Below are 17,422 nucleotides of genomic sequence, written 5' to 3'. Positions count from 1 at the left end.
CTCTCTAAAATCCACCACACGCTCAGCGACCTGCACCTTTAATCGACTTCATTTTTCCATGAGCCAAACCACAAAGAAGAAAAAAATGATACTGTTCAATAATGCATCCAACACATCTATAATGAATGGGGCTTTTTTATTTCCCTCTATCAGCAAAGCTGAGGGGACTGAGGGTTTGGCTGGTTTGGCTGTTGGAGTTGGAAGAGGGCCTTCTCTTGGTGTAAAATAATAGATGGCTCTGTAGTTGTGTCACTCCCTGTTGGAGAAGGCCCATAGTGAATGAAGGCACTGATCCTGGATTGCTGGTGACTCTAATGCACTCTCCCTGTCCTGTCCGCTCAGGTCTGGCTCTGGGTGCTTCCTGTCTGTTACATTGCTACGGGCCTGCCTGACAGCTCAAGGGCACAAACCATCACCTACTTCTCTGCTAAACTGCTGCTTTCAAAACCACCCAGGCGATTTATTTAAGTAAATGTAGGATCAATACTGATCGAGCTAACAGCAACATAAATAGGCCCATGCATTAGCAGCTAGCCCATTGATGCTTCAGTGGCTCCGTTCTGCGCATGTGTTTACCTCCACCAAACAACACCCACCCAACAACAGATGATAGTCAAGCTACTCAATTTTCCTAATTTCAGCTACTGATTACTTACATCCTTCTTTTAATATTTTAGAGGCAAGTAGCCTGGCGGGTAGGAGCATTGAGCCAGTAACTGAAAGGTTGCTGGATCGAATCCCCGAGCAGACAAGGTAAAAATCTGTTCTTAACCCCCAACAACTGCTCCCTGGGCATGGATGTTGATAAAGGCAGCCCCCCGTACCTCTCTGATTCAGAGGGGTTGGGATAAACGCAGAAGATACATTTCAGTTGAATGCATTCATTTGTACAACTGACTAGGTGTCCTCCATATTCACAAGTGTGTGCAACAGTATCTCGCCATCGCTTGACCTCCATACAGTGAGCTAGCAATTGGCCATATTATGTCCTCCAGTCCATTCCTAAGGCTAGGCTGTCTGAGTGCTAGTGGCTGTAGTATTGCTGGTTGGCTGTTAGTCACAACCATGCTTGGTGAGGACAGAGCAGGGAAAGGCTCTGTGTGTGTGTGTGTGTGTGTGTGTGTGTGTGTGTGTGTGTGTGTGTGTGTGTGTGTGTGTGTGTGTGTGTGTGTGTGTGTGTGTCTGGTCCAGTGCTGGGCATCCCCAGTGGCAAACAGTGACTGTGGCACACTGACAGGCCATGTCTGGAGCTGCAGGTAATTAAGGCAGAGCGCTTCAGGAGAGAGAAGGGGGTGGATCAGGGTGGATCAGGGGGGTTCGGGATGGACAGGACAGGGTCCTGTGGCAGTGAGTAAGCACACCCCCACACCCCCTTCCCTCTCCTGCCCCCAGGGCTTACACGGCAAGAGGCGCGTTGCTACAGCCCAGGAACGAAAGGGCCCTTGCCTGACTCACTCCCTGGCTCCCAATTTGCTCTCATGAATAATACTGAGCAGCATGCTTAGTGGCACTCTGCCCCAGCGCTATGTAAAACCAATGATATCCTCCTCTGATGTGGATCCTCCTGAGGACGCATGATGAGATGAGGGTCATTCTTGCACATTTTCAATTTTTTTTATTCAAGTGGGTTAGTTGATGCATCTGAATGCTCATTTCCATGAGCGGGGAACAGGAATGAGGAGAGAGGAGATCCTGAGGGGATGCCAGTTAGATCTTAATCAGTTACAGCACTGAGACATTGATGTCTGAATCACAGAGGAGAGAGAGAGAAAGAGAGAGAGAGAGAGTGACAGAGAGAGAGAAGAGGATAGAGTGTGTGTGAGAGAGAGTGCGAGAGACAGAGAGTGACAGAGAGAGATAGGGAGAGGGAGAAGAGAGAGGACAGGGGAGAGAGAAGAGAGAGAGTGGCAGAGAGCTGGCATGATGAGGAAACAGAAGAACTCTGTTTACTAATGGCTAACCGAGCTCCCTCTACTGACGATATAAATCTGAACGTGCACATAAACAAATTAAATACATTTTTATTTGTCACATGTGCCGAACACAACAGGCTTAGACCTTACTGCGAAATGCTTTTTTGGGCCTTCCTCTGACACAGCCTAGTATACAGGTCCTGAATGGCAGGAAGCTTGGCCCCAGCGATGTACTGGACCGTATTCACTACCCTCTGTAGCGCCTTACGGTCGGATGCTGAGCAGTTGCCATACCAGGCGGTGATGCAACCGGTCAGGATGCTCTCGATGGTGCAGCTGTATAACTTTTTGAGAATCTGGGGACCCATTCCAAATCCTTTCAGTACCCTGAATAGGCGTTGTCGTGCCCTCTTCACGACTGTCTTGGTGTGTTTAGACCATGATAGTTTGTTGGTGATGTGGACACGAAGGAACTTGAAGCTCATGACCCACTCCACTACAGCCCCGTCGATGTGAATGGAGGCGTGTTCGGCCCTCCTTTTTCTGTAGTCCAGGATCAGCTCCTTTGTCTTGCTCACATTGAGGTAGATCTCTGACCTCCTCCCTATAGGCTGTCTCACCGTTGTCGGTGATCAGGCCTACCACTGTTGCATCGTCAACAAACTTAATGATGGTGTTGGAGTCATGCTTGGCCACGCAGTTGTGGGTGAACAGGGAGTACAGGAGGGGGTTGAGCATGCACCCCTGAGGGGCCCCAGTGTTGAGGATCAGAGTGGCAGGTGAGTTGTTGCCTACCCTTACCAACTGTGGCCTGCCCGTCAAGAAGTCCAGGATTTAGTTTTCAGAGGGAGATGTTTAGTTCCAGGGTCCTTAGCTTAGTGATGAGCTTTGTGGGCACTATGTTGTTGAACGCTGAGCTGTAGACAATGAACAGCATTCTCACATAGGTGTTCCTTTTGTCCAGGTGGGAAAGGGCAGTGTGGATTCCAATTGAGATTGCATCATCTGTGGATCTGTTGGGGCAGTATGCGAATTGGAGTGGGTCTAGGGTTCCGGGATGATGGTGTTGATATGATCCATGGCCAGACTTTCAAAGCACTTCATGGCTACCTACGTGAGTCCTACAGGGCGGTAGTCATTTAGGCAGGTGGTCTGCTTGAAACATGTAGGTATTACAGACTCGGTCAGGGAGAGGTTGAAAATGTCAGTGTAGACACTTGCCTGCTGGCCAGTGCATGCTCTGAGTACACGTCCTGGTAATCCGTTTTGCCCCGCGGCCTTGTGAATGTTGACCTGTTTAACCTGTTATGGCTAGGGGGCAGTATTTTCACGGCTGGATAAAAAACGTACCCGATTTAATCTGGTTACCACTCCTACCCAGTAACTAGAATATGCATATACTTATTACATATGGATAGAAAACACCCTAAAGTTTCTAAAACTGTTTGAATGGTGTCTGTGAGTATAACAGAACTCATTTAGCAGGCAAAAACCTGACAAGGTTTCAGGCAGGAAGTGGCCTGTCTGACAAGGTGTCGTTCTTCTTGTCTCTGTTTATTGAAGAGTGAGGATCTTAGCTGTCCCGTGACACTTCCTATGGCTGCCATAGGGTCTCAGAAGGCGGCAAAAAGCTGAATCGTGGCTTTGCAGGCTCTGGCTGAAACAAAGTAGCGCGTTTGGGTAGTGGCTGGTTACAGTACTGTGAGACTCAGGCTCGTGCCCGCGTCGACCGAAAGCTCTGTTTACTTTCCTCTGTTTAGCTAAAAGGAGATTCCCGGTCGGAATATTATCGCTTTTTTACGAGAAAAATGGCATAAAAATGGATTTTAAACAGCGGTTGACATGCTTCGAAGTACGGTAATGGAATATTTAGATTTTCTTTGTCACGAATTGCGCCATGCGCACGACCCTGATTTACCATTTCAGATAGTGTCTGGGACGCACGAACAAAACGCCGCTATTCGGATATAACGATGGATTATTTTGGACCAAACCAACATTTGTTATTGAAGTAGCAGTCCTGGGAGTGCATTCTGACGAAGACAACAAAAGGTAATCAAACTTTTATAATAGTAAACCTGATATTGGTGAGTGCTAAACTTGCCGGGTGTCTAAATAGCTAGCCCGTGATGCCTGGGCTATGTACTTAGAATATTGCAAAATGTGCTTTCACCAAAAAGCTATTTTAAAATCGGACATATCGAGTGCATAGAGGAGTTCTGTATCTATAATTCTTAAAATAATTGTTATGCTTTTTGTGAACGTTTATCGTGAGTAATTTAGTAAAATGTTAGCAAATTCCTCCGGAATTGCTAGTTCTGAACGTCACATGCTAATGTAAAAAGCTGTTTTTTGATATAAATATGAACTTGATTGAACAAAACATGCATGTATTGTATAACATAATGTCCTAGGTGTGTCATCTGATGAAGATCATCAAAGGTTAGTGCTGCATTTAGCTGTCTTCTGGGTTTTTGTGACATTATATGCTAGCTTGAAAAATGGGTGTCTGATTATTTCTGGCTTGGTACTCTGCTGACATAATCTAATGGTTTGCTTTCGCTGTAAAGCCTTTTTGAAATCGGACAGTGTGGTTAGATAAAGGAGAGTCTTGTCTTTAAAATGCTGTGAAATAGTCATATGTTTGAAAAATTGAAGTTTTTGTATTTTTGAGGAGTTTGTATTTCGCGCCACGCCCATCATTGGATATTGGAGCAGGTGTTCCGCTAGCGGAATGTCTAGATGTAAGAGGTTAAAGGTCTCGCTCACATCGGCTACGGAGAGCGCGATCACACAGTCATCCAGAACTGCTGGTGCTCTCATGCATGCTTCAATGTTGATTGCCTAGAAGGGAGCATAAAAGGGATTTAGCCCATCTGGTAAGCTCACGTCACTGGGCAGCTCGCGGATGGGTTTCCCTTTGTAGTCCATAATAGTTTGCAAGCCCTGCCACATCCAACAGGCATCACAGCCGTATTATTATGATTCAATCTTGGTCCTGTATTGACGCTTTGCCTGTTTGGTGGTATGTCTAAGGACATAGCGGGATTTCTTATAAGCATCCAGATTAGTGTCCCGTTCCTTTAGCTTGGTGCGGATGTTGCCTGTAATCCATGGCTTCTGGTTGGGATATGTACTTACGGTCACTGTGGGGACGACGTCGTTGATGCACTTATTGATTAAGCTGGTGACTGAGGTGGTATACTCGTCAATGCAATTTGACGAATTCCGTAACATATTCCAGTCTGTGCTAGCAAAACAGTCCTGTAGCTTAGGATCCTCGTCATCTGACCACTTCGGTGTTTATTGAGTCACTGGTACTTTGTGATTTAGTTTTTGCATGTAAGCAGATATCAGGAGGATAGGATTATGGTCAAATTTGCCAAATGGAGGGCAAGGGAGAGCTTTGTATGTGTCTTTGTGTGTGGAGTAAAGGTGGTCTAAAGTTTTTTGGTCCTCTCGTTGCACATGTGACATGCTTGTAGATATTAGGTAAAACAAATTTAAGTTTGACTGCATTAAAGTTCCCGGCCACTAGGAGCGTCGCTTCTTGATGAGCATTTTCTTGTTTGCTAATGGTCTTATACAACTCATTGAGTGCGGTCTTAGTGCCAGCATCAGTTTGTGGTGGTAAATAGACAGCTACGAAAAATATAGATGAAAACTCTCTTGGTAGGTAGTGTGGTCTACATCTTATCATGAGGTACTCTACCTCAGGTGAGCAATACTTTGAGACTTCACTAAGATTAGACATCGCGCACCAGCTGTTATTGACAAATAGACACACACCACTAACCCTCGTCTTACCGGAGGTCGGTGTTCTGTCTTGTGGATGCATGGAAAAGCCAGCCAACTGTACATTATCCGTGTCATCGTTCAGTCATGACTCGGTGAAACATAAGATACTACAGTTTTTAATGTCCCGTTGGTAGGATAGTCTCGAACGGAGCTCATCCAGTTTATTCTCCAGTGATTGCACGTTGGCCAATAGAACGGATGGTAGAGGCGGGTTACCCACTCGCCGACGAATTCTCACAAGGCACCCGGATCTACGCACCTTGTATCTCAGTCTTTTCTTCATGCGAATGATGAGGCTTTGGGACTGGTCCAGGAACAACAGTATATCCTTTGCATTCTGATATCCAGAAGGTATTTTTTGTCATAAGAGACGGTAGCAGAAACATTATGTACAAAATAAGTAACAAACAATGCGAAAAAACACACAAAATAGCACAATTGGTCAGGAGCCTGTAAAACGGCAGCCATCCCCTCCAGCGATATTCTAAAATCTCACATATTGGTCATGACGACCTTATAACAAACATACATCTGACAACATTCGGACTGACATTCTTTGGAAAAAAATTCTAAAGTACACTACAGAGAATGTTTAATGACAACTATGAGTGTGCATCTCTTCCAGTTCAAAGTATGAATCAGAGCTTGTTTTGTTGACATGAGTCTCCCTCAAGGTAAAAGACTAGAAGAGTCAGATCAAAATAAGTCATCACAAACACCAAACCAAAAGTTATGAGTATCTGGGTACAAAAGGACTGTGTACAGTGACTAACAATTCTCTCATAGGACAAGACTCAAAGGACAGTCTGACAAACATGCCTATGATAGGCCAGTCAATTTGAGCCTGTGAGTCTGATTGGTGCAGGGAGATCAGGTGAGATTAATGCTGTAGGTCCTATTGGATCCAGCAGGTAGGGATGAACAGGGAGATTTTGTGGAATAGAAGAGGCTGGATGATATAACAGACATCCTTAAGAACATCCATGTGGCGTGCAGCACCAAGGCTTCAGCTGGGGGAGTAGATGCAAGCAGTTGACAGAGAATCACCGTGAGCATTAATTGACTATAAATGGATAAATGTATCGGGGAGACACATGTTTCTTGCTCGTTTTTGAAGAAACAAGCCTGAAACAATGAACAAAGACTGTTGACATCTAGAGGAAGCCATAGGAATTGTAATCTGGGAGCTGGAATTACATAGAACACATAGCTTTCCATTATAAGAGCCTGGGAGGTCAACAACAAAAAATCCTGGTTGGTTTTTCTTTGGAATTTCGCTTGCTATATCAATTGTGTTATAGTCTCAGACATTATTTGAACATTTCTAGAACCTTCAAAGTGTTTTCTATCCAATGTTATCAATTATATGCATATCCTGGCTTCTGGGCCTGAGTAACAGGCAGTTTACTTTGGGCACGCCAGTCAAGCGGAAATTCAGGAAAATAGACCCTAGCTCTAGGAAGTTAAGAACATCCATGTGGTGTGCAGCACCAAGGCTTCAGCTGGGGGAGTAGATGCAAGCAGTTGACAGAGAATCTCCTTGAGCATTAATTATAGATGGTTAAAATGGTTAAATGTATCGGGGAGACACATGTCCTTTTCAATGCAAGTTAGGGGTTATGGAAAAACGTATTGATGGTTAACCTTACAGATACTGTATGGTAGCTGCCTCTTTTTATATTGTTGTCAATTAAATATGGCGTGCTCAAAACAGGCAGCCACAGAAACAACAAAAAGGTGTACAGGAATAATTTATTAAACATTGCAAATATATAAGCTGCATTTTTTGTTGTTAAAGAATTGTGCAGCCACAGAAACAAAAAGCTATGAAGAGTTAGCCATAGTAGCTAGAGGCTGTCACGAGAATAGGGCAAATCAAAGTCCTGGGGTTAAAAGGGATTGTGCGTCAGATAACTAGACATCATTGCCTTCCCTCCCATTCACAGCCATTCTCTGATGCTTCAGGAAACATGCCCTTCTCTCTTTCCCCTCCCTCTCCTTTCTACCGCTCCCTCTCCCCCACCCTCTCCACTTGCTTCACAGGCAGGGCTACTCCATCTTGAGTAAGCATACTGCAGCAGAGTCCTCTCTAATACCACAGTGGGAGACAGAGCCAGGTAGCCTGCTTTTTTTTGCGTGCGTGCGTGCGTGCGTGCGTGTGTGCGTGTGTGTGTGTGTGTGTGTGTGTGTGTGTGTGTGTGTGTGTGTGAGACCAAGCATTGGAACCTGCCCTTCAAAAATGCAGGTGTCCCGGTCAGAGAACACCTGAAATTGTCCCCAACAGGAGGGGTGGATTCTAGGGGACACACAGGACACTGTCCTCATCAGTCAGTGATATTACCAACAGGACCCAACCTCACAACAATATAATAACTGAGGGTACACAAGATTGGCGGAAATGCACTAGGACAATGATGACAGCAAGCTGCATTCAGGCTATTCTTTACTCTACTCACTGCAAAAATAGGCTACACTAATATTTATTTATATTTCAGGTGTTCTCTGACTGGGACACCTGCATTTTTTATTGGCTTAATGTGATATACATTAAGACAATTTACATTTTTGGTTAACTTATCTAAATAAATGCAATCTAAATAAAAAATAATGTTTATTTCTGTCTGGATGGTGTGCCTCAGTCATTCTCTGGTCATCCCTCCCTTCCTCTGTCATGTCTGCTTACATAGTGACAGGAGACGTTAGCTCTGCAAAGCTATACTACCAAGTGGACATAAACGTATTCAGACCGTTTAGTGCTCAGGATTAATCAAATTATAATTTAATCATCTGATCAAACAGCAATTAGCATAATCACTTCTGGGGAAGGCCTGATAGAATGGAGACTAAAACAGATTTGACCCAGAGCTAGCAACACTTTAATGAGATATTTGTGGAGAATCTTTGAAAATGTTACACATTTCTGCTACATAAATTGTGCCGATTTTTTTTGTATACTAATCAGGGCTTGTCGGATATGCCTCAACGCATCTAATAGTCAGCCGAGCAACTAACAATCACTGGCTGAATAAGACAAACAGGCATCACTTCACACACTGAAACAATAAAACACACTAACCTTGTGTGTTGCTTCGTTTCAATTGGATTTATTTAAATGTGCTAATTTAATGCATTATACTCATAAGAGAAAAAATTTAAAAAAAAAAGGTGTCATGTGATTTACAAATGTAAAGGAGGGACCTGTACCCCCCGCACACTGACTCGGTACCGGTACCCCCTGTATATAGCCTCGTTATTGTTATGTCATTTTCTTGTGTTACTTTTACATTTTATTACATTTTTTTACTTTAGTTTATTTAGTAAATATTTTCTTAACTCTATTTATTGAACTGCATTGTTGGTTAAGGGCTTGTAAGTAAGCATTTCAAGGTAAGGTTGTATTCAGAGCGCTTGACAAATAAAATTTGATTTGATATAGCTCTTTCGTTAGAAGCATTTCTGTGGACTGAAGACAATGGAAACATCTGACAAAAATCATTCAAACTGGCTACACATCTTTTTTGCTTTTTCCATAATATTGGTGCAATACGATAACAATGTATAGCATTGTCTTTAATGGGCTGCATTGTATTGCAATATATTGTATTCAAGGTTATCAACTCTAATGTTATTCACCTACAGAAAAAGAAGAGTGTGATCTGTGTAGATGCATAAACCACCTCACCTGCCTCCCACGTCAACTCAGGAGATCAATCACTTTTGCATAGCGGGATACCTGTCCCATGTGTTATAAATGAGCTTGACCTGGTGTGAGCGTGCGTGTGTGTAGAAAACCACAAAGCCTGAGTCTTTCTGTAGAGGTCATTTGGTACTCCTTCCATTACCCCTGTGACAGACTTTAAAAATGGTCTCCCAAAAATAGCTCTGCAGTGTGTGTGTATGTGCACCACATTACATATAGAAACCCACCAGGCAGGAACCTCTTCACCTGGCAACCCCTGTCTCCAGATCTGGCGACCTGGACACAGCCCTTATCTCAGGAAGGACTGTTGGCACTGTTGTTCTAATGCTTGTTCAAAATAGCAGATAAGTATATAGTACAGTACCATGGTGATGTCCCAGAGGGCAAGAGTGAGCATGTGAGAACAAATCAAGACTTTAGCCGGAAACTTTATATGTCAACTGATGCTCAAGTTGGATTATGGATATATGGATTAAATGTCCATGGCCAAGTCTACAGTATACTGTAGGCTATGTGTGTGTTGGCTTCAGCACCAGTCCCTTTTTGACCTGACATGGTATATGACATACCCTCAAAGTCAATACAACTCATCCTGTATACTCAACTCATCCTAAAATATGTACCTTTCAGGTCTCAATCTATAATGATATTGTAGCTGAAGGGGTATGCTGTATCTCAAAGGAAAAAGAGGGCCTATGAACAAGGAAAGCATTCCTTTCGCTAGATAAAATCTCAGACAACATTGACAAACTGGTAGTTCTGAGAAATACATGCTGCACAGTACAACAATCAAATGTAAGAAAAAAAGTCCAAGCAGGACACTTGTCTTGTGAATATACAGTAGGGCCCACAGTATCCCCACTTGTAGGCTAGCTGTGCCACATTAAGATCAGCTCCTGCCTTCCTGAAGGGTCAGGGCATTAGCCTACTGCCCCACTTTAACATGGAAACACTAGCATGCCAGCTAAGTGGAAAACAAATGACATAGGCTATCTACTAACTACTGTTGTTTTATTCATTCACAGATATAAAACACCACCTACCAGGAAGAACCTGTGAGTGTGCATGTGCGTGCATGTGGGAACCTTGTGTAATAGTTTACTTCCTTACAGTGTGTCAAATACCAGTGTGTAACACATGCTGACTCATTCTCTCTCTCTTTATCTCTCTCTTTGCTTAGTTGCACTCCATCATCTCCTTAAGCATTCTGGCCTGGGTTAAAAGAAACAGTTAACATTTCAATGTGCACACATTACCATATGGTTCAGTCTGTTCTGGATATAACAGCCAACTCCAAGCTCAGGGATATGTTAGGAGATGTCATGACATCCATCTTGCACAATGTTTTAGATATTGCAAATACTTGCCATATGCTGATTTTTATGGGAAGGATGTATTTTGTAAGGCTTTATTTTATAGTGCTGTTGGTATTTATCTATTAGGTCATTTTTAGATCAAATGTTTTTCTGTTGGAGGAGTATTATCAAATTTCACTTTATTCTTGTGCGTGTGTGTTTGTTGCGGTGGCTCTGTCATGCAGGCTTGGTTCTACGTGAACTGACAGATATATACCAAAGGACACCACCAACCAGTTTCCCACTGGCCTGAACATGACCTCCAAACAATGTTGTCTTCTGTTTTTACTAGTTAAATAATAATGATAATGCAATAATAACTGTTTATTTACAAACTGTTCAATGTCTTTCATAAGGTGACATTTAGAAAAGAGAAAAGACCCCAAATCAAATCTATGAGTTGCACAGATGGCGTTTGGAGTGCAGGTTTGTTGATCTTTGATATTTGAAACAATGACTGGAAAGTAATACAGTATCTTGAAAAAAATGGTATCTGTATCTAGTACAGTAGGATTCAAGACAATGGGGATCTGTGTGGGGATATGTGTGTAGATATTCCTGCATTTTCTGATAAACGACATCCATCATTGGCATGTACACTGAATGTACAAAACATTAAGAACACCTTCCTAATATTGAGTCCCCCCCCAACCCATTTTTGCCCTCAGAACAGCCTCAATTCGTCGAGGCATGGACTCTACAAGGTGTCGAAAGCGTTCCACAGGGATGCTGGCCCATGCTGACGCCAATGCTTCCCACAGTTGTGTCATGTTGGCTGGATGTCCTTTGGGTGGTGGACCATTCTTGATACACACGGGAAACTGTTGAGCGTGGAAAAACTCATCAGCGTTGCAGTTCTTGATACAAGCCGGTGTGCCTGGCACCTACTACCATACCCCATTTAAAGGCACTTAAATCTTTTGTCTTGCCAAATCACCATCAGCACAAATACACAATCCATGTCTCAATTGTCTCAAGGCAACTGAGACAATCCTTCTTTAACCTGTCTTTTCCCCTTCATCTACACTGATTGAAGTGCATTTAACAAGTGACATCAAAAAGGCATCATAGCTTTCACCTGGATTCACCTGGTCAGTCTAAGTCTATGTCATGGAAAGAGCAGGTGTTCTTAATGTTTTGTATAATTACAGGTACATTTACACTCAAAATATAATTGCCCTTTACTTCCACTCACCTGCCCCCATATACAATGACAAAAACACAGCACACAATTACTAAGTCAACATGTCTGTTATGATAACACCAAACCTGGGTCTCTCTCTGTGGAGATCTCCCAGATGGGTTGATTAAAATCTCTGTGGTCATGACAGCTTTATCAAGGTTAATCCTGTAGCCTGGTTCCCTAGGCTATTCCTGTTCGAAACGAGCAGTCTAACTGATAGTGACAGCTATTCAGATGCCAGGCCTAGGATAGCTTTAATCTTCTAAATAGGAATCCTCTTGTAGGCCAGCATAGATTAAGGCATTTTCCACATTGGAAGTCTTACTACTGAATGTGTGTTTGAATAAGATGAAAGACACAATTTGGTTATGTTCTGATGGCAAAACACTACTGTCTGTCTGAAAGGTGGTCGGGTGAATCCACACTGAGATGGTTCATGTCTGAATTAGCCGAGGTAGGGGGCAAATCTCTCTCTCACACACACACACACACACACACACACACACACACACACACACACACACACACACACACACACACACACACACACACACACACACACACACACACACACACACACACACACACACACACACACACACACACACACACACAGTGATACTGAGTGCCAATTGAGGAGCATTGTTGTATATTTGCACTGCTTATTAGTGTCCAATTGAGCATGTGTCATATTTGCCCCCTGGCATTGCTGAGCAAAAACAACATTATGCCATTTCCCCAGTCTGTCTCTCCATGGATAGATCTGTTGTTCCCAGTACATTTAATACTGATGCAACAGCACTGGAAAAGTGTCATTGACATCAACACTACAATGCTTTTTACTCGTTGCAACTGTGAATTGTTTATGATTGCAAATTGTATCCAAAGACAAGATGAGTTTGCATCTCAGTCTTAAAAACGGAAAGCAGCAAATATATGCAACAGAAAGAGCCCTGCAGATTCTGCAGATTTACATTGTCAAATGTCAGGCTGTAGTTAAAAAAAAGAAAACATGATCTAACACCTTGTTAATAAATTGCTCCATACCTTTGCATAACTCAAATACTATAAATACACAATCTAATACAAGATCTAAACCAAACAAATAGACATGAACCAAACTATTACTGATTGCGGTAGTCAGTCCTGGAAAAACAACAGAAATCTGGGAATAACGTATCAGAACGACCGACAACTTACCACCAGAATAACATCTTTAAAACATGCAAAAATAACCTTCACATATCCTTTCTCTGTCTACAAAAATATCATAGAGCTGCAGGAGTGACTGGTCTAATCTGTGGGGAAGCACTTCCGGGGTCACCTGCACAGAGTGCGGCCTTGCTCAGACCCAGCCCACACTGCGCCAACACTCATTATCCACGTTTCCATAGAGACCACCTCAGGAGCATGTGCTGCTAGACCAGAACCCTAAAAGCCGTTATGTCTGGAATCCAATCTCGATCACTCTCCGTCTCTCTCTCTCTCTGCCCAGAAGAGCTAGGCTACACATTGTACTATTCTTATATAGGATAGTGCTGGTGATGTGGACGCTGGTTGGACATTCAAAAAAATACAAATCAGGAAGAAATAGAGCAATATGCAAAGTAGCCTGATATCATAAGAAACACAGCAGTATAAGACCTTTTCAATCTATGACCTATCAGCCATATCTATGATTTATTGATTTAAAAAACATAATTTTGAAAGAAAAAAAGCATGTAAAATGAAATAATATTGTATTGTATATTATTGTGTGCCATTCCTGCCCACAAAACAATAATTTCAATAACCTCAAAGATTGACAACGTGACTCTTGCATAAACTTAATCTGTTAACAAAACACAGATCATCAACATCAGCCATAGACTCTGGATGTATCATATCCACAGTGGTGTTTTCATTCAAAGTTTCCATGCTGAATGCTTCAGGAGCAGCCATTTTACAATGCCGAAGCCTGCATGGTCAAAACACACCATGTGAAGCTGTTCAAAAGCTAAGAGAGAGATAGTGCTCTCAGCTCACACAAGGGTTTATTGTAGCACATAATGGATTGATATTTGAAATGGACATCATACTATGGAACAGGGGCTCTCTCTAGAACCAGTCAGTCCTGCCTCAGTTGTGTTAAAATGCATTTGTACATGTCCCTCACTGCATCACTGTATTTTCTGTGGCAAACCACTACCTCATTCAGCCCTTCAACATTGCCACAAAATGGTTTTTCTGTCATCTTTGGTTGACGCATCTCTCTCCCCTCAGTTTACATGCATCTGTCCACTTTAATATTAGCCCCCACTCCATCCATCAATCTTTAAAAAGATCCTCTAAATGTCCAATTTGTCTCTGGATTATTTCCCCCCCCCCCCCACCCCCACAAACACCCCCAACCCCTTGTCCTCCTCAACCTCCTTCTCCCCCCCCACCCCCCTCTCTCTCACACACACCCTTCTTGTATTCGCTAAGCGTTCAGGCAGCCCCAACCCAAAAGCACATTTGCCTCTTATCAAATCCACATTTTTAAGGAATTACAGGCCAATCACCTTTGCATTGTGTAACACAAAGGGATTGTGTTCAACTGTTTCAGGGGGAACACAGGGAAATGGGCGACAAGGGGCTTGCCTCAACTGTTTTTTTAGATCCTGATGCCTCCATGTTTGTACTTCTAATATGGTGGGTGTAGCTCCATAAAAAAAATACAGCATAAACTGAGTTGTTTCCTTTTTTTCAGTATTATCTCACAGGATACCTTCTGATTTTATGGAAATAAAGAGATTATCTTATGCACATATTAATTCAGTTAATCAATGGAATATTTTAGTAAATTGTATTCTCATATAAAACATTAATTGGCCTATTAAATTTCCCATAGCAAATAAGCATGTTTTTTCCCTTATTAAAACCCTTTTAAAATATCAATATACCCTATGTGCCTAGGGGAAATCATTGCATTTTATTGTCACAATTAAGTGGCACACTATTTAAGTGTAATTCACATGTGATTATGCTGTTATGAATGAATATAATTCCTAATTGTATTGATGTGAATATGCAAATGAGCTACGATAATTACTAATTGGAAATAATAAAAATAAAACAACATCTGATATTACTTTAAACATGAAGTTACACTTCCCCAAAAAGTGTTTTATCAAAATATACAATCACACTCAATTTCATTAGATAAAAATATGGGGATAAAGTACAATTACACCAAATTGAAATAAGGTTACTTATTATTGAAGTGTAACCTGCGAAATGTATCAAAACGATACCAGCATTTAGTTCATATTTTCCTATCAAGCCATCGCCATATACTGTAGCCTATGCACTATTACACTATTCTAGAAATGTCTTACTATAAAATATTATGTTAATCGCCCTAAAGAACAAAGTAGAGTCTAGTTTTTATTCAGTGTTTTTAAATCAGTGTTTTCACATAGTTGTATCCAACTATAGGTATTAGGTAGCCAAATTAACCGGGATGTGACTGGCAGGCTCAGCTCAGCCAGCACTGCTTCTGCTGCCCAATCCAACCGCTCTCCAACTGGGCTCTCAGGACATACCAACAACTATTTAGTATATCATTTTACCACAAAATAAATAATATTATTCCGCAAATAATTAAGATGGGCTATATCTGGTAAGTTTTGCTCAGAGGAAAATTAACATTAAATTAACATTTCCAGAGCATGTCTTTAATGAAGTTCATTTTAAATAGCACAACTTACCATTCAAGATGCACTGGAAAAAGATGACAGCCAATATCCACATGCCCCGCACCGTTCAATATCCAAGCTATGCTTTTTCTTTTTTTCACTCCACACACTTTCTTCCTTAAGTTTTCTTTATATTTCTTCAATATGCCAATTGCAATGGACGATGGTCTGTACAAATCAGTATCTCTCTCTCTCTTTCTCTCTCTTCGCGTTGGGAAGAGGAGGTATGAGCGTCTGGTGATTGTCTTATGATAAGAGCTTAGATCCAACTGTACGTCTCTCTTGAAGTGGCCACGCCGTGCCTTAGTGCAGCCTTCCCCGCTTCTGGGCGCGATGCTCTGCGGGGTACATGTGGGTCTCGCCTCCTTGAGCTCTGGTCCAGGTGAGTGCGGTTGAGTCAGAGCGGAGACTGGAGGCTGAAGACGCATACGACACGAGGAGGGACAAGCGCAATATGCACAGGTGGAATTCCCAAATTAAATTCAAAGAAAATAAAGAATTAAGTTAAAACAATTCGAATTAGTCTACAAAATAAAGAAAACACTATGAATAAATAATGAGACCAAAAAGTTTCCAGTGAAAAAAAATGCATACATTTGGATTGGATAAAAAAATTACGTATGAATTTGTAAGCAGGAAGCAATAGTTAGCTGTACTGAAAACTCATTCCCTTTTCGCCGCCTCTCTCCATCCAGCAAGCAACAAGCACACGCATCTTCTCGCAGCCGTACAAATCACACTGGTCCCTGCGCTAACCTTCCCTGGCTCAGAGCATTATGGAATAACTCTCGCCTCCTCCTCCGCGGCCGCTTTTCTTCTTCATTGCCTTAAAGGTGCAGCAGTTCGCCACTCCATCCCTTGTGCTGAGCGCTAGATTGCATACAGGGCTTGCCTCCACTCTTTATGAGAGAGAGGATACCAAGGTGTCCATCATGGGTATATAAGGACATTATTATTGCTTACATTAAAATACTCAAGTTATAATTAGGCCAATGATTGTTGTAGATGCTATGGCTAGGATATGGGGTGATGAGAAAGGCGTGATACACACCTGGCTAGACTGACATTCATTTTAGAAAAAAAAATAACGAAATGATCTTAATTGGAGGACATCAAATCATGTCCTTTAATGTGTTAATGTCTTTTTTAATGTGCCCCGCGGGAGTGTTGGGATTCAGCCAGCCTTTGACTGCATTCATCAATTGACCTTGACGAATATGAGCAGAGGCCTCCCTTGCAGTAGGGGCATCGACAGCGGCCATGTCAGGAACCACGTGCATCTAACCGACTAGGGAGACCAAACATAAGATTGGAAATGTATCCTTTTGCCGATAGCTATGATACTACACACTCAAAATGGTCACTGAATAGATGGATAAGAATAGCCTCTACTGCAGCTTGTTAATGTGGAAGTAGGCTATCATAGCCTACTCCCCTCAACCTCTCTCTTACCAGCAAAAAAACAAACATGTTTTCTTCTGTCATGTGCCGCACACCTTCTCATGGTTTCCCTCATGTCACGTGAAAATGAGGGTCGTGAATATGTCCTTTCAAGGCTGTGAGTTAACCTATTGAACAAAATGCATTGGTGTTGAAAGAAAAATAGCCACGTGAATGTAATTTCCTATAACGGAAGGGCATCTTTTGATTTGTCAAGATAATCAAACAGAAATTAAAATAGATTTAGCGTAACATACAGTGCCTTCGGAAAGTATTCAGACCCATTGACTTTTCCCACATTTTGTTACCTCACA

The 17,422-nt window shown here is 42.2% G+C and overlaps 1 protein-coding gene across 1 annotated transcript in view; it reads right to left on the bottom strand.

Moving 5' to 3' along the window:
• LOC106567921 (Down syndrome cell adhesion molecule homolog) overlaps positions 1-16,513 on the bottom strand; it is a 136,124-nt gene extending 119,611 nt beyond the window's left edge. The window contains 1 exon segment of the mRNA XM_045692248.1: positions 15,681-16,513. Coding sequence (XP_045548204.1) covers positions 15,681-15,723 — 43 coding nt within the window. The 5' untranslated portion in view covers positions 15,724-16,513.
• Positions 16,514-17,422: the final 909 nt, after the last annotated feature.

Source organism: Salmo salar, chromosome ssa13 (genome assembly GCF_905237065.1).
Source record: "Salmo salar chromosome ssa13, Ssal_v3.1, whole genome shotgun sequence".
NCBI lineage: Eukaryota > Metazoa > Chordata > Actinopteri > Salmoniformes > Salmonidae > Salmo > Salmo salar.
The sequence above is the reverse complement of the archived record's forward strand: the minus strand, read 5'-3'. Positions and strand labels throughout refer to the sequence as shown.